This window comes from Salmo trutta, chromosome 20 (assembly GCF_901001165.1).
Source record: "Salmo trutta chromosome 20, fSalTru1.1, whole genome shotgun sequence".
In the NCBI taxonomy this organism is placed as follows: Eukaryota; Metazoa; Chordata; class Actinopteri; order Salmoniformes; family Salmonidae; genus Salmo; species Salmo trutta.
The window spans coordinates 41,664,180-41,687,466 of NC_042976.1; the positions used below are offsets into that span (position 1 = coordinate 41,664,180).

The following is a 23,287-nucleotide window of genomic DNA, read 5'->3' on the forward strand; positions in this document are numbered from 1 at the left end:
GTGTGGTGTCAGGAAAATAACCTCTTACTCAATGTCAGCAAAACAAAATAGATGATTGTGGACTTCAGGAAACAGCAAAGGGAGCACCCCCCTATCCACATCGACGGGACAGCAGTGGAGAAGGTGGAAAGTTTTAAGTTCTTCAGTGTACATATCACAGACAAACTGAAATGGTCCATGCACACAGACAGTGTGGTAAAGAAGGCACAACAGCACCTCTTCAACCTCAGGAGGCTGAAAAATGTGTCTTGCCATTGAAATCCCTAACTTTTACAGGTGCACAATCGAGAGCATCCTGTCGGGCTGTATCACCGCCTGGTACGGCAACTGCAGGAAGAAAAAAGAAAAAAAGGCAAAAAATATCATCAAGGACAATAACCACCTGTTCACCCCACTTCCATCCAGAAGGCGAGGTCAGTACAGGTGCATCAAAGCTGGGACAGAGATTGAAAAACAGCTTCTCTCTCAAGGCCATCAGATTGTTAAACAGCCGTCACTAGCACAGAGAGGTGGCTGCCTACCTACAGACTTGATATCATTGGCCACTTTTTTAAATGGAACACTAGTCACTTTAATAATGCCACTTTAAGAATGTTTACATATCTCACATTACTTATCTCATATGTATATACTGTATACTATACTATCTATTCTATTATATCCATTGCATCTTAGCCGCTCTGTCACCGCTCATCCATATATTTTATATTTATATATTCTTATCCCATTCCTTTAATAGATTGTGGGTATTAGGTTTTGTTGTGGAATTTGATTGATATTAGGTTTCGTTGTGGAATCGTTAGATATTACCTGTTAAATACTGCTGCACTGTCGGATCTAGAAGCATAAGCATTTCGCTACACTCGCAATAACATCTGCTCACCATGTGTATGTGAGCAATACGATTTGATTTGATGGCCCATTAGAATACCAGACATTCATCACAGCAGCAGTAGCACTACTACCATTAGCACACATTGATCACATAGCAGACACTCAAACACCCACATACAAACAGGTGGCCTGCAATCTACCACGAATGCTGTAGGTTAGTGGCTTTCTAAATACCTGCTCAACCTAAATACGGTAATAACAGAGGTCAGTTATCCATAGTGGTGAATTAATACATTCTCATTCAATACCCGTTTGCTTTGAATTTGACTTGTCATGGATTGGTAAAGGTGCTCTAAGGAATGCAGGCGAGAATCACTCCACGACTGGGCTAAAGTTCAATGGTCCTACTGTAGAAGGAGAATTAGAGGAAGGGTGAGGCCCCATCTGAATTCATGAGAATCAAACTGTATCAAAGCTCTAGTTAGGTATTTCTCTATTAATAGTCCAATACAAACAAAACCTAGACTGGAATAGAAATATCAAAACAATACCTATTTAGGGGATACCCAAGCAGTAAATGGCTTTTGTTAGCTGCATATGATTACAGTGTGAATGTAGCAACAGCATAAAGCAAACCTCAGTAATTAACCTACGGTAATGACCAAAGCCAATTTATGGCTCTTAATAAAGATCAAATGTATCCAAGTTAATGTGAGGTCGATCAAAATGCACGTGTGGGAATATCCGAGCGGGAAAATCAGTGACTGGATGGGAGAGAGATACTGGGAATGGTGCCAGTCAATAGGAATTTTCTTGCATACCGACTGTATACTGTACGAATGGGTTAAGGAAAGATGTGGCGGTTTGAATGCAGTGTTCTTGTCTGTGAAATAGGGTTGCAAAATTCCACTAACTTTCCCAAAATGTCTAGGTTTTCCAGGAATCCAGGTTGGAAGATTTCTGGAATCAGAAGGAAATGAGAAGGAAATCTGAAAATCCTACAACCTGGATTTCTGGAAAACCTGGGAATTTTCGGGAAAGTTCCTGGAATTTTGCAACCCTACTGTGAGAGAGTGGTTCAGCTCACCCTCTTCCTCTGCTCACTCCATGTCAGCTGCTTTCCCATGATGTCTACGATGCGTGGAAGGGCCTCCTCGGCCGCCTGCACGTTCAGGAAGCCCAGCCGCGTGCGCCTGGCGATCACATCAATGGCCGTGCACGCATACTCTTTAATGGCATACTGGACCTGGAAACAATATAATGCTTAGTCTCCACTTAATGCACCTCTGGTCATTCACCTATTCACTCTTCTGTTAGCTCTGTTGATTAGGAGTTAAAGAGATCCTCCGGTACTTTTGTATACTTTTTAGCAAGTAGTTCTGAAAGTAGCACTCGCGAGCCAAAAGTGGTCCCTGAAAATTGCGTACTGTGTCACAAACTGTATGTGCAGATATGTGCACCACGTCTCTCTCTCTCTCTCTCCTCTCTCTCTCTCTCTCTCTCTCTCTCTCTCTCTCTCTCTCTCTCTCTCTCTCTCTCTCTCTCCTCTCTCTCTCTCTCTCTCTCCTCTCCTCTCTCTCTCTCTCTCCTCTCTCTCTCTCTCTCTCTCTCTCTCTCTCTCTCTCTCTCTCTCTCTCTCTCTCTCTCTCTCTCTCTCTCTCTCTCTCTCTCTCTCTCTCTCTCTCTCTCTCTCTCTCTCTCTCTCTCTCTCTCTCTCTCTCTCTCTCTCTCTCTCTCTCTCTCTCTCTCTCTCTCTCTCTCTCTCTCTCTCTCTCTCTCTCTCTCTCTCTCTCTCTCTCTCTCTCTCTCTCTCTCAGCTGTTGGGCCCGCCCAGCAAACTCATTGGATAACGCTGGGCAGGTCTCTTGCTAGGTGTCATTCAAATGCGAGGGGCTGAAGCTCATTTTCTAGAACTCAAATTGCTAGGGGACTGACCCGGGTGAGGGGAAATGTAGGGAAAATAGCGAGGCACAGCTTCAAGAAAACATTTGCTTTCAAACTAGGGATTTTGTGGCTAATTGAGGTAAAACAGTAATTCTGTTCATAGATTATGCATGTATGATCTACACATTAACACACCTAGCCCAAAGTGGGAAGTTAAAAAAATACTTTCTTAAATCGCCAAAGTACCGGAGCATGTCTTTAACTACAGTAGCTTCCTAGGTTTCCCAGAACTCCCGGTTGGGAATTTTGGGAAAGTGACTGGAATTTTGCATCCCTAGATATAATGTACACACAAACCTCACTCTCAATGTAGGGGAATTCAGATACAAGGCGTTTGCCGACAATGGGCCATCGTTTGCCGGTGACATGGGCCATTTTGGCGACCTCGTAGGCCCTCCCTCCGTAGGAAGAGGCCAGATGTTGGGCCACCTGGACATCACACACATTTGCAATCCAGTTAAAATCCAGAATGGGCCAATGGTCCCTGGGAAATCCATTGCATTTAAACAGCACCTTTTGATATGAGATCAATACGATGTATTAACAGTCGAGTCACTCATGGTGGAGATGGCTGCAGAGGAGACAGCATGCTTTGACTGTGATACATTATGTGCCAGAACTAAACAAAGAAGAAGTTATTTCAATTCAACCGGTTTGGTTACTTTTTTTCACTAAAAGGTCACGCGCTGTCAAAAATATCAGCACATTGACCTTTTTAAACATTCCGGCAACATCAGGATCATAGATTAGGCTTTCTTCCCTATTCCGCGCTAACGAAGGGTTAAATCTCATTCACACTAAGTCACAGGGGGCTGCAACTCTCTCGGCTTGTCATTTGCAGGTCATTGTACAGTTCATTTGAAGTCTAACATGGCGTGGACTGTCCTGGAGATGTGTCTGAGTGGTGCAGTGACAGAGAGAGTGCAAGCTGCACTGTTAGCACCTTTAATACACTGTGCTAAAAGCACTGGTGTTCAATTCACTCATTGGCCAAGATGAACACATGCGGCTCATCATTGAGATGTCAGGGTACTGATGGCACAATTTTCATTTGACAGCAGCTTCTGGGACTGTGTGGACTCATGTACTAAAGGAGCCATTCAATTCAGCTTTACAAATGGGCCTGACTATTCATTAGTATTCTCCTACAAATTAATGTCATACAATTATGGCAGACCATTACTTTAAAGTTGGCACCTCGATAAATCATTACAACTACCTAAAATGATTGGTAACTTTTGAAAAATTCCCAGGTTTTCCAGAAACCCTAGGTGGAGGATTCCGGACCTTCTGCTTATTCCTTCCTGATTTCGGGAATCTTCCAGCCAGGATTTCAGGAAAACCTGGGAATGTTGGGAAAGTTAACAGAATTTTGCAACTAGTTGTTGTGCCCACCTCCACCTCCAGGCCATAGTCCTGTACCAGGCGGATGTACATGGTAGGAGTCCAGTCTTTAGCTCCCTCTAGCATCAGGCCCACTGTCTTACTGGGGCCTGCAGAAAGGTTATGGGCCTTCACTGCAGCATCCAGGGTATCCTCCGCCATGGAGCGATATGTTGTCCATTTCCCACCTAGACAAGGATTTAAAATGTGGTGTTATTATCACACTACTTGTAATAGACTTGTGTTAATATGGTGTTATTACCACACTATCTGTAATAGACTTGTGTTAATATGGTGTTATTACCACACTATCTGTAATAGACTTGTGTTCATATGGTGTTATTACCACACTATCTGTAATAGACTTGTGTTAATATGGTGTTATTACCACACTATCTGTAATAGACTTGTGTTCATATGGTGTTACTACCACACTATCTGTAATACACTTGTGTTCATATGGTGTTACTACCACACTATCTGTAATAGACTTGTGTTCATATGGTGTTATTACCACACTATCGGTAATAGACTTGTGTTCATATGGTGTTATTACCACACTATCTGTAATAGACTTGTGTTCATATGGTGTTATTACCACACTATCGGTAATAGACTTGTGTTCATATGGTGTTATTACCACACTATCTATAATAGACTTGTGTTCATATGGTGTTATTACCACACTATCTATAATAGACTTGTGTTCATATGGTGTTATTACCACACTATCTGTAATAGACTTGTGTTCATATGGTGTTATTACCACACTATCTGTAATAGACTTGTGTTCATATGGTGTTATTACCACACTATCTGTAATAGACTTGTGCTAATATGGTGTTATTACCACACTATCTGTAATAGACTTGTGCTAATATGGTGTTATTACCACACTACCTGTAATAGACTTGTGCTAATATGGTGTTATTACCACACTACCTGTAATAGACTTGTTAGTGCTGCAATTCAAGTATAGGCCTATATTATCTCACACAGAGTAAGTTACATGTACAGCATGATTAGCATTGATAAAATGCAGTGAAACATTTGACTGTACAGCCTAACCAGCGATGGTGACCAGTCCGCTGTCACTGATGTGGACAATATGATTCCTGCAGATTGACTGAGTGTCCTTGGAGTTGGGGTTTGTGACCAGCGGACGAATACCACTCCAGGCTGCCAAGACATCTCCTCTCCTCACTGCACAGGACAAAGAGTCCAGACAGAGTGAGACCCCACACACACACACACACACACACACACACACACACACACACACACACACACACACACACACACACACACACACGTTAGGCTACACAAAGCAGGAGAGACACACAGCTATGAGAGTGATGGACAGCTAGTGGAATCCTTGCAAGCCTAAATAACACCTCCCTCCTCTACTGCTAGAAAATAAATGAGTTCCAACTCATACACCACAACAGCCGCTCTCTCTTCATACCGCGGTGACATATAAAGAATTAAATATTAATATGCTGTTGTGTATCGATTGAAAAAATAGCTGCCACTATAATGGGCTGGTTGATATTTCTGAATAAAACAATGACAAACTCGTTATCAAAGGGCATTTTTTAAACATTTATGACAGCTGAGTAGCTATGGGGCTGAAGGCCTCACATGGGCAGTAAAAGGGGAGCAGATAGAGACAAAGCTCATTTGTACGGCGGTGCAAAGTGAGAGCTATGCATGATAAACAACATCTCTGGTTGCAGCCCAAATGGAATCCTGTTCCCTATTTAGTGCACTACTTTCGACCAGGTTCCATAGGGCTCTGGTCAAAACTAGTGCACAATATAGGGGAATAGGGAAACAGCCCGCTCGGTCTCCAACTCTGGCTGTATTCAACATAGGGGACCTGCTGGCCGCATTCAAGAGTTCACCGGCTCAGTCTGATTGACTTGAACTTTGTGGGTATACTTCCTAGTCCAGTATGGTGTCCATATTAGGACAGCCTCAGAAGTCTTGCTGAGATTGATTCATACCTAAAAACCATTCAACTCACACTGAAAACATATACATTTACCCTTCCTCAAAAAATCTGTCTGTGAACAAAGGACATATTCTTCCACGCAGAAATGTGGGTTGTCTGGGATGTGAAGGATACAATATGAAAAAGAGTGCCATTTTTGGATTATAAGAGACAATATGAGATGAACTGATGGGTCCTTTGTTGGGATGACTCATTATCAGGGAATGGAGGCCGTGTGGAAACATTCCACCATGCAGAGAGAGGGATGCGTTCCAAATGGAAACCTATTCCCTATATAGTGCACTACTTTTGACCAGAGCCCAATGGGCCCAAGTCCAAAGTAGAGCACTATATATAGGGAATAGGGTGCCATTTCGGACATAACGGAGTCCAGTCTGTACTGCAGTAGAAGAACAAAGCAGGCCCAGTGCTTCAGCTGCAGCAACAGCAGGCCAGGGGTGTGCTACTGGTACGGTCCTGTTACAGTCAGACCTGGGTTCAAAACGATTTGAAATCTTTTAAACACTATTAGCAATTGATTTAGCCTGCTTGGAGTGCCAGATGGGCGGTATTCGCAGTTTTATGCCTATTCTATTGGTTCCATTGTGCCAGGCAAGCTCAATCAAGCCCAGCTAAAGTATTTGAAATGATTTCAAATAGTAATTGAACCCAGGTCTGATTCCAGTAGGGATCTGGAACTGTCTGCTGGGTGTCACTCAGAGGTTGGTGTGACTGTGAGAAGCCATGGAGACCACTTCCTTACGGGAAGGACTGGAGGAAGGACTGAGGAGACACTGCCTGTCCACTCCAGGCCACTATGTCTCCTCTGAGGTGTCACCGCCGCATAATGTGACAAATCCCCCCTGGAAAGATCCTCCTCTTCTCCTTTCCTCTGCCGTTCAGAATTACTGGAGACTCCACGTCTGGAGCCCCAGCACGTCCACAGGCAAGGACGGAGAGATGAGACGGAGGAGAAAAGTCCGCTCCCTCATGGCCGCCGGCTCCATCACTTCACACTCGTGTGTTTTTTTTTGGTTCTCAGGCCGTAGGGTCTTCTGCTCCGACTGTGACCACAGGACTTGGGGAGACAGGGTCTCGCCCAGACATACGCCACATGTCAGCCTGGCGGGCTGTCCAGAGCACAGAGCATGCTGGCTGCAGCCTGGAGCCGCCTGGACGCTGGTCTGAGACCTGAGCCGCAGAGCCACCATGACACATAGTCCTCCTCCATACGCTCCATACAGACAGAGCTACTGTACCGTACAGGTGCCACCTCTCTACTGTCTCGAGGTCTTGGTAGAAGGAAAGCTGGGCAGCCAATGAGTAGGAAATGTGCAAAATCGTTTTGGGGTAAATCTTATGCTGGATATAGATAGATGGAAAATAATGATGGAGAATGCAGTGTTTTGGCATTACTGTGCCATTAGATTGGCTGGCCAGGAGAGGATGTGGATATAGACTAGAATCAAGCTAATCAATCAAATAATCTCGACAACACCTTGTGCACTGAAAACAATTAGACCACTTCTCCAAAATCAATAGCACTGCATTCTGTTTAGATACCCAACGGTCCTTCATTTAATAAAGTCTCCCTGGGTTTTGATAAACCAGTCAATCGGCAAGGCCATCAGAGGCCCCAAATCGGAAAAACATATACAAAATACATAACGAGGGCTCCAGGAAGGTCTCGTAAAAATCGCAAATCGAAAACAATATAATTTAATGTGGTATTGGTTATTTTTCACTTATTCATAACAAACCTCCCATGTGGAGGTATAGTGAGTAGAAAACAGATAATCTATTTTGTCCTAAGTGTTTAGGGAAACAACGGGCAGCAATGCATTATAGTTGAAGGAAACAAAATAACTATAGAAGAAATTAAATAGGGCTTCACAAAGTTCCTATAAGAAATCCTCAGAGTGTTGTTGGTTGATGTCTCCTGTTTCTCGACTGCAGGTCCCATACATAATTAAAGCAGGAATTTGTATCTGTCTGCACTCTGTGGCCGCCTGATGAATTAATATCTGGTGGAAGTCCTACACTGTGCTACACTGCCGTCACATTAGCCCATTTATATCAGTCAGCTGCTTGCTCCATCAGCCATTTGTAAATCTAGAGAGGGGGGGAAAAAAACACTGTGAGATTGTCGGACGTGTATTTATTATCATAAATGTCTGTTATGAATTAGGTATGATTGTAACGTCATTATAGTGCCGTGAGTGTAAAAGTATAGCACACCAGTGATTCATGGCTTGTGAAGGAAATACAGTATGTGTTGACATTGCTACCTTTATACCTTTAGCATCATGGCCTTCCTTTCCATAACCCTATGGAAGATTGACTTGAAAAACGATGCTGTTTAGAATACAACCATTTCATTGATATACCATTGTTATAAAACGATCCAGACTTCTGAAATGACTGGATATTCCAGTTATTATAAAGATATAACTGGCTAATTGAGTTATTATATAGATAACGCATCTTGCATTATCAAAAGTTTGTAAAGAAATGTCAATTCATGATTATACTAGAGATCTTCTACTCCTGCACTGTGAATCCCTCTGAGAAACCATAAGCAGGTCATAGCAGGTCATAGTCACCTTCGACGTCGGGGCTGAGGTAGTTGCGGACCTCCGTGAGGATGAAGTTGATGTCCTCCTCCATGGGGATGGGGTGCGGTGTGATCTCCGTGGGCGTGTCCGTGGTCCCGGCGATGGTCATCTTCTCCCAGGGCAGGAAGAAGATGACGCGTCCGTCGCTGGTGGCTGGGTCCAGGAGCCCCATGTTGTCTGGACTGAGGGTAGGGTGCAGGGGTGTGGTGAGGGGGTGTGGTGGAGGTAGAGTGGGGGAAGCAAACAAGAAGACTGCATTAACCTTTGGTCTGCTGGGGGTCGTGAGCGGGCCGACTGGGGGACACCCCATAATCAGGCTCCTGTCAACGGTCTTTCCAGGAGATTAATTCTGCTGGTTTCAATTCCAGCTACGCCGCTGCTCCCGTATAGTTCCAGCGACAGCATAGCACTCATATTGTCCTGTTTAAAACACATGCACAAGGTACTGACTCAATTTAATACAGGAAACAGGGGAGGGGTAGAGGTGGCGGGAAAGGGGGGGGGCACTTTTTGTTGCCCTGCAAACACAAATAACATGCATCAACAAGAAAACCAGCACTGAGTATACTCTTAGAAAAAAGGATTCCAAAAGGGTTCTTCGGCTGTCCCCATAGGAGAACCCTTTTTGGTTCCATGTAGTAATGTGTAAAAGGCTTCTACCTGGAACCAAAAAGGGTTCTTCAAAGGGTTCTCCTATGGGGACTTTTAGGTTCTAGATAGCACCTTTTTCCCTAAAAGTATAGGCATTACAGGAAAGTCTGGTTGAGTAGGCCAAAAGCTCTCTTCAAAAATCCATATTCATCTGGAGATAAACGGCATACAATGCCATCTGTTAGCTTGATTAAACTCATCTAAATGGCCTTTTCGACCTAACAGGGAGTGTGAAGAAACACAAAGAGACATGATGCCCCTGAACAGAGCCCCTCAGCACCAAGCACTTGTTCTGAACCATCCATGCAAGAGCTTCTTGTATCTTAAGAGTGCCTATGTTTTGTCCTGGCTGACCCTGTCTCCGTGGCTCAGCCAAAGGTGCTAATGAATTGATCAGGCAGGCGCTAATGATGCAGTGATGCACGGGGGGGGGGGGGACGTGACGGAGACGGAAGGGGGCGTCGTTTGTTACCTGTAATAGCCCGGGATGACGATGTGCACCCCAGCACTGGGCTGACAGATGTTGGGGTTCTTCTGATCATCCATTTTCCGCAGTGCGTCGGTAAAAGGTCCCGTGGCATTGATAACACATTTGGCTCTGACATCAAATTCCTGCCCTATGAAAGAAAACAGCATCAATCACCAGGGGCCATTCATCTGTACCCAGTGACAACCGGGATTATTCATTTATCAGCCAACACCCCTTCCGTAATAGAGTGGCTCGCGTGTGTCCATGGGAGACTTCAGAAGACTGTAATTAATAGGAACCAGACATACCTAATTTCCCTCTCGCCTCTTTGTGTCAAAGTGCAGCCCAAGAGGCAATGTGCGAGGGAGTGCTTTTAATGCGCAAAGGGAAATGCACGCATCCCAAATGGCACGCCATTCCCTATTTACTGCACTACTTTTGACCAGGGCCTATAGGGCGCTGATCAGAAGTAGTGCATTATGTAGGGATTAGGGTACCATTTGGGATGCGAGCCAACGTGCTGCTTGATGTGCTGCTTGATGTTGACGAGCCTTTACAAAATGGGGCCCATATCAAACGTAGCATGATGATACTAAATGATCCGTTTTGACAACGACCTAAAGAATGGACTACCCTCCTAATTTGACTTGTGACGCCATGTCACAACGAAAGCAGAGGAAAGCAAAACTGAAAGACATAAAAAAAATGACACTTTCAAGCATATACATTGTAACACTTGACACATTCATATTGTAGAGAGAAACAGGGATACAGTCAACTGAATTAACGCCGAATAGTGATTCAAAGTACTCTTACAAGCCCTTTCCTTGTGAGGCCTCTCTCTCAAGAAAGTGAGCCGTTTCTTCTTCTTCAGAAAGAACGCACACTTATATATCTTTCAAAACATCAGGGGGCAGTCATGTGTTGAGGTCCTCAAATCTTGGTTATGTTTTATTCCTCCAAAGCCACTCCTATGCGTGACATTTAAAAGGTAAGTTAGGCCATTTGGAGTACGCTAATTCCATATTATATTGCTAGCAGATCGGAAGGAGCTCTCTACACCATAAAATGCTTATAAAATATTAAAGCCCCACATTAGATCTGCAATGACTATGTGCAAAATACCACTGATTAACAGGGCTACCTAACAGGCAGGCTCTGAGAGTTAACGCCCTGTGGTGAGTGCTAGGGGGCAGGGAGGAAGGGCGGAAGCGCCGGCTTTGTAGCTGTAGTTTCACCTGTGATCACGTCCCTGCAGCGCGCTCCACAGACAATCTCTTTGCCCATCTGAGGATCTACCCTCTTCAGTAGGTGCACCACTTCAGTGTAATTGGCTATGGCAGCCCCATACCTGGCAGCAGTGAGGGCGATGGCGAGGTTCATTCGAGCGTCGTTGTGTTGTCCTGCAGCGGGGGGACAGGACCAGGGGAGAGAGGATGTGAGTCACCCCCAGCCTGTGACTGGTGGTATGGAAGTGTGTCGGAACCGATATGTCACATCTGTCCCTGTCACTTTGCATCAGTGGGATGGCTGCTCTGGCCACACAAGGAGCACACTTAAAGCCACAGTGGCCCTTTGGCCTGTGTGTGCTGTTCTTGTGGAGCCCCCCCACCCCACCCCCACCCACCACCCGGCACTGGGCTGGGGGGCTCCACAAGAACAGCAGCGGGCTGGGCACGGCAGGGCTGGTCAAAGTGTTAAACCTACCAAGTACGCAGGATTGGGAATTGATTACCCGTTCTCTAATAACCCATGCTTATTTCTGTATACACACCACATGCACGAGTGTGCCATCGCTGCCTGCAAACATGAGGACACTAATTTAGTTACGTGGAACATGATCACTATAATGTGTATACTTCATACACATTATTCAGATTGAATACGCAGTCCAGTTAGGAAACACAGAGGACTAGGTCAAGTGAGGATAAAATCTACTTACAACCAATCAATAATACTGCTCTTTTTCAAAATGGGTGCAAAACGTGGGGAAATGATCATGGTAGTGAGCATTGAAAATAATTATTTGCAATGTCCCTGGTACATCAGCATCAGGAGTGGGATTCTGACAGTGACGGATCTACTTGTAAAGCAGAAGATCCCTCCTCAGAATCCTTTTAATGAAGAGAGGAATCTGGTATCAAGATTTATGGATTAATCCCTCGCTGGCTTGAGAATATACCCAGATCTATATTCAAGAGTCAGGAGGTCATAAGTTTTGTAATTTAAATGAAAGGGTCTAAAAAGGTGACAAATGAACAAAGCCCGGTTTCATTAGGAAGGGATTCTTATGTACATCTTTGAAGATTTATCGCTGGAAAATCCTTTGGTTCAAAGTAGAGAAAAGAACAGAGATGATTAATCACTTTTAATGTTGGTGTCTTGGGCGACTTTCTTTCTATTTGTTATTGCCAGGCGAGGTTCAAGTCCTCATTGTTGGCCTTGAGGGGAAGAGAATGTTGTTACTTTGCAGGAATGTTCTTTTGTGCCTTGATTTATTTGCGGTTTGAACGACCAGAGGCTAGGTAACTGGTAGGCTCTGCTGGTTAATGCTACCGCATGCTCCGAGCCATTCCACCACTAAGAAAAATAAATTCATTAATTGGAAACAAAAAGTAAAACATGAGAAAACAACACATTTAAAGGCCACATTTTAGAATGAATTACATACAAGAGTATGCGCCCTGCCATGATGTATTAGGAGGACCATAGAATCCACTTCCTCATCTCTGTAGGCTGAATATGCCCATTAGAGTGTATGGTTGGCTAACATAGTGCTGTGTTGTCCATGTACAGTCAGTGTGTCTGATCCTGGATGATTGTTGAGCCCCCTGCTGACCTCTAACCTCATGATCCACAGCTCTCCGCTATGAGCCTGGCTCCGCTGCCAGTCACACATTTGCATCGCCTAGATTACAGCTACATCCATCACAATGTTAAAATAATCCGATTACAGCTACACTTACCAAAATGTTCAATGTGATTTAGTTCCAGGATTAGACAGATAACGTAACAAAGGATTATTACAATGCCATATTTATAATAACGGGATTATAATCTGATAACGCTAATAACGATAATACATAATACAAATAATCTGAACATTAAAGCACAGGCCATCAATAATGAGCATAGGGAGAGAGCCGAGTGTCATGTCTCCCTAGAGGAGAGACAGTTGAGTGGGAGCCCCGGCCCCCTCCCCTACAGCCCCGTACCTCCTCCTCCACTATAATCCGCGCCTCCTGGAGATACAAAACTCACTGGAGTGAGAGGAACTCCACGGCTGGACAAAATGCTGCAAAATGACAGGGACAATAATGACATCATGTCTCCCAGTCATGAGAGAGAGAGATGCTTGGCTGGGCTGACTTGTCCAATTAAATTGTTGCAGGTACAGCGGGGGACGCAGTTATTATCCCAGACGCTTCTGCGAATGACTCCTCTGGCTAAAGGAGAGGAGGGCAACGAAGGGAGGAGAGATAAATACACACAGAGTCTGTATTTCCTAAAAAAATGCATATGAAAATGATGAAGTGTAATAATTGTCATATATCACCTTAGTCCAGCTATACTGTAATATTGCATAGGACATAGTAGCCTAGTGGTTAGAGCGTTGGGCCAGTAACCGAAAGGTTGCTGGATCGAATCCCCGAGCTGACAAGGTAAAAAAATTGGTTGTTCTGCCCCTGAACAAGGCAGTTAACCCACTGTATATATATATATATATACTATTCACTGCCATCAACTTTGAAATGGATCCATTTCAGTTTGAATATTGTGATCTATAGCTCCTCATGTGTGTTGTTCCACAATCAATTTGATCATTTTGGACTAAATTGTATGATCTAAGGCATGTCTACATGTTGAAACTATGTGAGCATGATGGCTTGAGGAATCCTGAGGAGATAAACTGAAGCAGTCAAAGCCCAATCCCACATAAGGAAGGTCAGCTTTTAAAATGTCATTGTCATAATTGTTGCCGATTGAATAACAGAAGGGAAAAAAACACATACAATATTTTTATCCAGGTCTTCACACCTTTTAATTTTCAGTCATTTACCAAAATAATATGATATCTAGTGAAGTGCTTTTTAAAAATAAATATATAAAATCATATTTTGACATTGAAAAAAAACAACAACAGAAAAGTGATATTATAAAACAGAGCTAAATTATATCGCTCCAGCATAACACCCTCTCTCCCACTTACTTCTGCTAAATGAGTAAGGTTGACAGATAGATCACTGCTCAGATCGCAGCCACATTCCCTTAGAAATATGTTGCCTTTTTGCAGTACATGGGAATCCACATATCCTCAAATGTTAAATGAAGTCTGACAGATAGCCCGGAGAAACCAAGTTGGGAGTTTGAGGCTACGTAGGAGACCTTGAGTAAACAGGACATGCTATGTACACCCCGGCTAACAATCAACATATGCTTTGCTTTTCTGATGCCAACACGCGACACGGATAGCCTGGAGAAAAGATGGTTCCTGGGACTGGATGGAACCAACAAGAGAACGCCTACTGGCTATTTCTAATTTGTTTACGCTCACATAGCCAGCAATTATATTGCTGTGAACGAAAAGGAGTTATTTCTATGAAGGAACATGAAAGACAAAAGATTCAGAAGATAAAATAATAATTTACATTCTATACGGGATTATAAACTGGGTGTTTTGAGCCCTGAATGCTGATTGGCTGAAAGCCGTGGGTATGACAAAAATATACTTTTTACTGTTCTAATTACGTTGGTAACCAGTTTCTAATAGCAATAAGGCACCTTGGGGGTTTGTGGTACATGGCCAATGTACCATGGTTAATGGTTGTATCCAGGCACTCTTCGTTGCGTCATGCATAAAAACAGCCCTTAGCCGTGGTATATTGGCAATATACCAAACCTCCTCGTGCTTTACTGCTTAATTATATCATATATGTTAGTGACACAGATTACACATACAAAACAGGATTCTTAGTGGAAAAAAAAGACTTTAAAAAGGTGCAGTCTTTTTTTTGCAGTTTTGACTGATTGGATCAGTGGTTCTATATTTGGTGAAATGGTTTGCGGCTTACCATCATAGTAGACAATGGCTCCAACCAGTTTGTCTCTCTTCAACATAGGAAAGAGCTCCAGAGCCTTGGTCTTGGTGAGGATGTAGCTGCTCTTCAAGCACTGGGCTCCAGCCACCAGGTCGTATATCTTGATCCCTGCCCAGTAGTAGGGAAGCTGCCACCACCTCACACACAATGGAAAAGTTACAATTAAAAGGGGAGTTCCACCACTTTTTCGCCTCATGTTCAATATCTCCAGCACCATACCGGTGTCTACATATGTGAAAACGCTGCATTTCGACGTTCTGTAATCAAAAAGATCATCAGAAAAGGTCATAAGAAAGTGCCACTTGGCGATGTCATCAAGTTCCGATGACTTACTATGAATCAATTAGGCGTCATTCTGTAAGTGTATTTTTTTGGTTCACGCTAAATATACAATGAATAATACATTCTGAGGTTTATGGACTATAATAGAATTGGGGAGGTAGGTATAAGATGTGCACTTCTGAGTGTGACGGATATAGGGTCTGTGTTGGCATGATGACTTTAGGCAGTGCATGGCAGAGCACTGGAAGCCAATCCGGGTTTTCCCACACCCTTCAGTAATGAGACACACCTGTTCACCGCTTTAAATACCAGAGAAGGATCTTAAATGTCATGTGCAATTAATGCTCATGATACCAGGCATCACCAATCAAATCAAGCCCCTAAGTTCACACAAGGCTCAAAAGAGCTGGGGTGAGATGGTGAGATTGTGAGATTGTGAGCAGGTACAGGTGGACCATCAGCCATTTTACCCATACCCACAATGGGCCTCTCAGCCCCGGGTGGTTGTCTTAAAGTTTATTGCCATTCAGGTGAACTTATCGCCATCTTCAAAACGTTATGTCTTTACCAAGGGAAAGGTTTACAGCTGCGTGTGGTATTTTCGGTGGTATATGTAGTGAGAAACGAAATGAGAGGAGGAGACTGGAGGTTATTCTTACTTGTATATGGGGAGCATGATGGGTAAAAGTGCAGTCAGATGAGGGGCGATATTCAGGAGGTTGGAACGCTCATGCAGCGCTTCCTTCACCATCATATACTGGAGGAGAAAAGAAGATCCAAATGGATTACATCCAAATCAAATCAAGCTTTATTTATACAGCACGTGTCAGACATGGAATGCAACGCAGCGTGCTTCCCAGGATAAAAAGATAAAACAATTCTAATAATACAATTTCAAAATTAAAACAATGAACAAAATTAGACAATTAAAAACATAACTGCAATAAATAAAACAATTAGTACAAGCTCAATCGTATCCACTTAGCACTTTCTGAAGCCTGGTTATATATGATTTTTTTCTCTCAATGCCTAATACGGTAGTGCTGAGGTCACATGAGAAAAAATACTGAACTACACTGACTCCTATCACAGTAGCGAATATAACCATTAAGTGTGAATAAATAGCCATTTAACCCTTGTGTCCTAATGGCGTGCTATGAAATACAGTAACATCGGCTTCATTGTATTTCTTTAGAACAACAGATATACAGTATACATGGGTCATGTCTTCTTAAGTGAGGGATTTAAATGGTATAATGGTGATTAATCATTTACTAGAAGAAACATGTAAACGTTACTGTTATCACGGATGACCAAAGTGGCCGGCCCAAAGCAAATATGGAATGATTTGCCTTAATTTGCTTTCCATTTCCACGCTGGCTTGTAGAGTAGGTGAGTAGCCTGTACTTTGCTGCACTGCTGCTGACTTTGCAGTTATGTTTCCTGCAATCACACTAATTGGCCCCTTCTCCAGCTCACCTCCAAGACCCCAGCATGTTCAAACAGATAGGAAAATAAGACTTAAAAAAAAAAACACAGCCCTAAAATAATGAGATTCTTCAAGTGCTCTGAAATGTAACAGAAAACTGTGACATTTGAGTTCGAACCTGGGTGACTCTTCTTAACAATAAACAGTCAAAAGAAGGCCCAAATGCTTTATTCCTCCCATTACTCTGATATACATTTCCTGTATTAGCCTAATTCTGTCTTGATAATGACAGGGGTGCTAGCTACTCCTTCCTCTCTTTCCCAGTTGTAGGAATTCTTTGAAATAACTTAGAAAATCATAGGCACTCACTCAAGGCGAGCATGTCAAGACCTTTTTTGAATGAAAAATGATTCCAGATGGTAAATAAAGCAATACGACCAGACGGACCAGGAATTCACCGGATAAGTGTCAGCTGCAGAGAAAAAATGAAGCATTTACCTGTTCGTAATCTAATTTCACAAGGGCTTTCTGTAGATATCGGACTCCTCCGTGAATGAGCTTGGTGCTCCGGCTGCTGGTCCCAGATGAGAAATCGTCTCGCTCCACCAGGGCAGTTTTAAGATCTGACAGCGGGAAGGGAACCAAGGCAACAGATCAACAGCAAGCTGAGATTTGGCTACTTACTGTCCCAAATGTTTAGAATACATCACACATTATTTTCATATGCATGTACTTCTGCTGTAATAATGGATGATGGGAGAAATATTGTGCAGGCATACATATTCCATTGGGTAAAAACGGCAAACATTTTCATTACATCGACTGTATGAACCAGAAAAACGAGTCAAAATGTTTGATAATAATTCAAGGACCTAACAAGTAAAACATTTAATAAAAAAAGACGGTTCAAATCACTTTACTTGATCATGTTTTTGTAATTATATTGTTATCTAAAAAGAGAGTATATTGGAGGAGAAATTGTCTGACTTCCATAAAATTCATTAACATTGAAACTGCTCCTCACTCCCACCATTAGAGGCTTGTTTGCTGTCCCTGAGAGATAGACACCGTAAATCCCAATTTTGAAAGGAAGAAAGGGAAAATAAATGTGGATTAGGAAAGGGGGATACGGCGGGGGTTTACAAAACCCCTGCTATTTCACCATTAGACAGTCAAATCGATAAAGGAGAAAAACAGCTTAAAGAACACTCTAACCAAGTTTCAATAGCCCATGCACAAGTACAGTGAAATGCCTTTCTTGTAAACTCAAAACCCAACAATGCACACAAGAAATAAGAATAGGAAGTGTGAAATACACAATAAAGTAAGTAAGTAAGACAAAGGAGCTGATCGGGGACTACAGGAAAAGGAGGGCCGAACACACCCCCATTCACATCGAAGGGACTGCAGTGGAGCGGGTCAAGAGTTTCAAGGTCCTTGGTGTCCACATCACCAACAAACTATCATGGTCCAAACACACCAAGAAAGTCGTGAAGAGGGCACGACAACGCCTTTTCCCCCTCAGGAGACTGAAAAGATTTGGCATGGGCCCCAAGATCCTCAAAAAGTTATGCAGCTGCATCATCGAGAGCATCCTGACCGGTTGCATCAGTGCCTGGTGTGGCAACTGCTTGGCATCAGACCTTAAGGCGCTACAGAGGGTAGTGCGTACGGCCCAGTACATCACTGAAGCCAAATATTCTGCCATCCAGGACCTATATACCAGGCGGTGTCAGAGTAAGGGCCAAATAATTGTCAAAGACTCCAGTCATCCAAGTCATAGACTGTTCTCTCTGCTACCACACTGTAAGTAGTACCGGACCATCAAGTCTAGGTCCAAAAGGCTCCATAACAGCTTCTACCCTCAAGCCATAAGACTGCTGAACTTTGAATCAAATGGCCACCCAGACTTTTTTTTTTTTGTAACTTTTTTAGTTTGTTTTTTAGTTTATTTTGTAAATATTTTCTTAACTCTATTTTCTTAAACTGCATTGTTGTTAAGGGCTTGTAAGTAAGCATTTCACGGTAAGGCCTACACCTGCTGTATTTGGAGCGTGTGACAAATAACATTTGATTTGAAGTAAGTGTAACCGATGTGAAATGGCTAGCTAGTTAGCGGGTGCGCGCTAATATCGTTTCAATCGGTGACGTCACTCGCTCTGAGACCTTGAAGCAGTTATTCCCCTTGCTCTGCAAGGGCCGAGGCTTTTGTGGAGCGATGGGTAACAATGCTTTGAGGGTGGCTGTTGTCGATGTATGCAGAGAGTCCCTGGTTCGAGACCAGGTAGGGGCGAGGAGAGGGACGAAAGCTAAACTGTTACATTGATGCTGTTGACCCGAATCACTGGTTGCTACGGAAAAGGAGAAGGTCAAAAGGGGGGTGAGTGTAACCGATGTGAAATGGCTAGCTAGTTAGCGGGTGCGCGCTAATAGCGTTTCAATCGGTGACGTCACTCGCTCTGAGACCTTGAAGTAGTTGTTCCCCTTGCTCTGCAAGGGCCGCGGCTTTTGTGGAGCGATGGGTAACGATGCTTCAAGGGTGGCTTTTGTCGATGTGTCCAGAGGGTCCCTGGTTCGAGCACTGGACAGGGGCAAGGAGAGGGACGGAAGCTATACTGTTACATAAGCATACTATATACAGGAAATATTTAAAAAGTCAGTTCCGATACCATATTTACAAGTGCAGGGACACTGGAGCAGCATAGATAATTGATTAGGATGTAATGGTAACCACAAGGGGAATAAAATAGATATCTTTACATTTTTGGTGATTGGACTCTTAGTCTCTTCCGGGGAAAAGAATCCTAGATATTCTGGAGTTCAGCCTCCGTAGCTGGCTTCTGAAGCTCCTTACGGGCTGAACCCCAGGGAGATGGCTTGGAGGCAGCTTCTGCACCATGACTAGAAGGTTATGCAACATCAGGACAGAGAATATCCTCCTGATGCTGTGAGGGGGGGACTGGAACAAAAGTGTACAGCAGCTCAAAATCCTTACTAAATGCGGATTCAAACTGCAGCTGTTGTGAAAGCTGAATAAAGGGGATTTGAGACAGAAAAATGTGTGAGACTAATCAAAATAGTTTTGCCTTAATAGTTTGTGATATCCACAATGAAGTGGTCATAGTTTATGTACAGCAATCAGCCAATTTCACTATATTTCTTAGCAGTTATTTTACAGAGATTAGTCATTCCATGAGCCCAGATTATTGTTTGTTGATGATATTCTATAACATGATGACAGAAATGATCCACATGCAAAAGACATGTAGGGGAAAGGACAGTTAACGCATTAGGAACAACTGATAGACTGCAAGTGACAAAGACTGCAAAAGGCAACTTACTCCGTGTCACGGCGTCTAAGGCACAACCTGAGCCCGTGGCTCCTCCCCCTACAACGAGAACATCAAACTCCTGGGTGTTGCGTAAGGCCGTTAGCTGGGCTTGCCTGGACGGGAGCTCGTCTTGGAAGGCCATGTTCACCTGTTCAACCGCCTCCACGCGCGAGAGTCGGGCCTAGACCATCCACGCAAACAAACCAGTCATCCATTTCATTGTCATATGACTCCAGGGGACAGTGCACATTAATAAATGTGTTTCATTATTATGCACGTCTTCACATTCTTTATGATGGATTTAGGAAAAAAGAAACCAGGCATTTTCTGTGGGGGAAAAAACTCAGACCCTACCAAGGAATAAAAAACAATAAATCACATGCTAATTTATTACAACCTCCCTACTACCCCACCCCATTTCAAAATATTGTCCATCTAGATTAATGGCAAAATCTGCATGCTACATGCATATATGTTAAGCTAAGATGGTAAAGTACAATAAAAGAGCATTACACCAAACAAAAATGAAGTGAAGTAGTCTATTAGGAGGGAAGGGATTAACCTTCCCTAACCATCTGCTGATAACTGGGCCTAATCGTTTCTACACATAAACGTTTTAATACATCAAGAAATTGAGATCTACAAGGACAAACATTACCAAGGTCACCAAAAAGTAACCGAGGCCAAGTTGATTTCTGCACATACAGTATTTGACCTGGTTGACATGCAGTCTTCAAGTTTCACTGTAGCATTTCAACAACGTGGACGCTAGAGGCTCACCTGTTTTTTTCTGTATTCGGTCAGCTGCGTAAGGCCATAAAAGGCTACCAAGCCTCCACTTGCTACAACAGCAGTTCCTTTGACTGCCTTTCGGATCGCCATGCCTCCTGTAAGACAAAATACAACTGGAACTGAGAAAAACACACATCACTAGTCATGATACTAATCTGCATTTGAAAGCAGTTGGTATTAACATACGCCTTCATTTTTTGCTTGTTCAGTTTGCTCAAAGTTCAGGAAGTTGCTCTCAAGGAAGTTAGCGTTGTGTTGGTTAATGTAACCTGACTAACAGCGGTGGTTTGGTGTGTGACTTTTTCCTGATACCATCAATCTCAACCAGAGCCTAGCCCAGGGATAATCAACAAGATTCAGCCACGGGCCAATTTTTTCTTGAGTGAATGGCCAGTGGGACAGAACATAATTGCAAATATTTGGAGACTGCAAATTGACCGCAAAAGCCCAAACAGATATACAGTTGAAGTCGGAAGTGTACATACACTTAGGTTGGAGTCATTAAAACTCATTTTTCAACCACTCCACAAATTCCTTGTTAACAAACTATAGTTTTGGCAAGTCGGTTAGGACATCTACTTTGTGCATGACACAAGTAATTTTTCCAACAATTGTTTACAGACAGATTATTTCACTTATAATTCACTGTATCACAATTCCAGTGGGTCAGAAGTTTACATACACTAAGTTGGCTGTGCCTTTAAACAGCTTGGAAAATTCCAGAAAATGATGTCATGGCTTTAGAAGCTTCTGATAGGCTAATTGACATCATTTGAGTCAATTGGAGGTGCACCTGTGGATGTATTTCAAGGCCTACCTTCAAACTCACTGCCTCTTTGCTTGATGTCATGGGAAAATCAAAAGAAATCAGCCAAGACCTCAGAAGAAAATTGTAGACCTCCACAAGTCTGGTTCATCCTTGGGAGCAATTTCCCAATGCCTGAAGGTACCACGTTCATCTGTACAAACAATAGTACGCAAGTATAAACACCATGGGACCAGGCAGCCGTCAACCGCTCAGGAAGGAGACGCATTCTATCTCCTAGAGATGAACGTACTTGTGCAAATAAATCCCTGAACAACAGCAAAGAACCTTGTGAAGATGCTGGAGGAAACAGGTACAAAAGTATCGATATCTACAGTAAAACAAGTTCTATATCGACATAACCTGAAAGGCCGCTCAGCAAGGAAGAAGCCACTGCTCCAAAACCGCCATAAAAAAGCCAGACTATGGTTTGCAACTGCACATGGGGACAAAGATCGTACTTTTTGGAGAAATGTCCTCTGGTCTGATGAAACAAAAATAGAACTGTTTGGCCATAATGACCATTGTCATCTTTGGAGGAAAAGGGGGGATGCTTGCAAGCCGAAGAACACCATCCCAACCGTGAAGCACGGGGGTGGCAGCATCATGTTGTGGGGGTGCTTTGCTGCAGGAGGGACTGGTGCACTTCACAAAATAGATGGCATCATGAGGATGGAAAATTATGTGGATATATTGAAGCAACATCTCAAGACATCAGTCAGGAAGTTAAAGCTTGGTCGCAAATGGGTCTTCCAAATGGACAATGACCCCAGGCATACTTCCAAAGTTGTGGCAAAATGGCTTAAGGACAACAAAGTCAATGTATTGGAATGGCCATCACAAAGCCCTGACCTCAATCCTATAGAATATTTGTGGGCAGAACTGAAAAAGTGTGTGCGAGCAAGAAGGCCTACAAACCTGACTCACTTGCACCAGCTCTGTCAGGAGGAATGGACCAAACTTCATCCAACTTATTTTGGGAAGCTTGTGGAAGGCTACCCGAAACGTTTGACCCAAGTTAAACAATTTAAAGGCAATGCTACCAAATACTAATTGAATGTATGTAAACCTCTGACCCACTGGGATTGTGATGAAAGAAATAAAGGCTGAAATAAATCATTCTCTCTACTATTATTCTGACATTTCACATTCTTAAAATAAACTGGTGATCCTAACTGACCTAAAACTGAATTTTTACTAGGATTAAATGTCATGAATTGTGAAAAACTCAGTTCAAATGTATTTGGCTAAGGTGTATGTAAACTTCCGACTTCAACTGTATTTGAGTAAAACATAATACTTTCAAACCTTGCTTACATTTCTGTATGATCACATACACTGAGTGTAGGAAACATAAGGATACCTGCTCTTTCCATGACATAGACTGACCAGGTGAATCCAGGTGAAAGCTATGATCCCTTATTGATGTCACTTGTTAAATCCACTTCAATCAGTGTAGATGAAAGGGAGGAGACAGGTTAAAGAAGGATTTTTAAGCCTTGAGACAATTGGATTATGTCTGTGTGCCATTCAGAGGGTGAATGGGCAAGACAAAAGATTTAAGTGCCTTCGTAAGGGGTATGGTAGTAGGTGCCAGGCGCACCAGTTTGTGTCAAGAACGGAGACGCTGCTGGGTTTTTCATGCTTAACATTTTCCCG

General features: G+C 43.1%; 1 protein-coding gene across 3 annotated transcripts in view; it reads right to left on the bottom strand.

Annotated features, from left to right (window-relative positions):
* The window catches only part of LOC115156088 (glycerol-3-phosphate dehydrogenase, mitochondrial), a 52,789-nt gene that overhangs the window by 20,445 nt on the left and 9,057 nt on the right, over positions 1-23,287 (bottom strand). For 2 of the 3 annotated variants that reach the window (XM_029703366.1, XM_029703365.1), the window contains exons 2-13: positions 20,812-20,918; positions 20,041-20,212; positions 17,198-17,322; positions 15,930-16,027; positions 14,962-15,125; positions 11,128-11,292; positions 9,893-10,037; positions 8,758-8,951; positions 5,230-5,364; positions 4,174-4,349; positions 3,076-3,207; positions 1,922-2,080 (exon numbers count right to left, since the gene is read on the bottom strand). In XM_029703366.1, the coding sequence (XP_029559226.1) occupies positions 1,922-2,080; positions 3,076-3,207; positions 4,174-4,349; positions 5,230-5,364; positions 8,758-8,951; positions 9,893-10,037; positions 11,128-11,292; positions 14,962-15,125; positions 15,930-16,027; positions 17,198-17,322; positions 20,041-20,212; positions 20,812-20,913 (1,767 nt within the window). In that variant the 5' untranslated portion in view covers positions 20,914-20,918. The remainder of the gene's footprint in view (positions 1-1,921; positions 2,081-3,075; positions 3,208-4,173; positions 4,350-5,229; positions 5,365-8,757; positions 8,952-9,892; positions 10,038-11,127; positions 11,293-14,961; positions 15,126-15,929; positions 16,028-17,197; positions 17,323-20,040; positions 20,213-20,811; positions 20,919-23,287) is intronic. The other variant, XM_029703367.1, reaches the window with a different exon arrangement.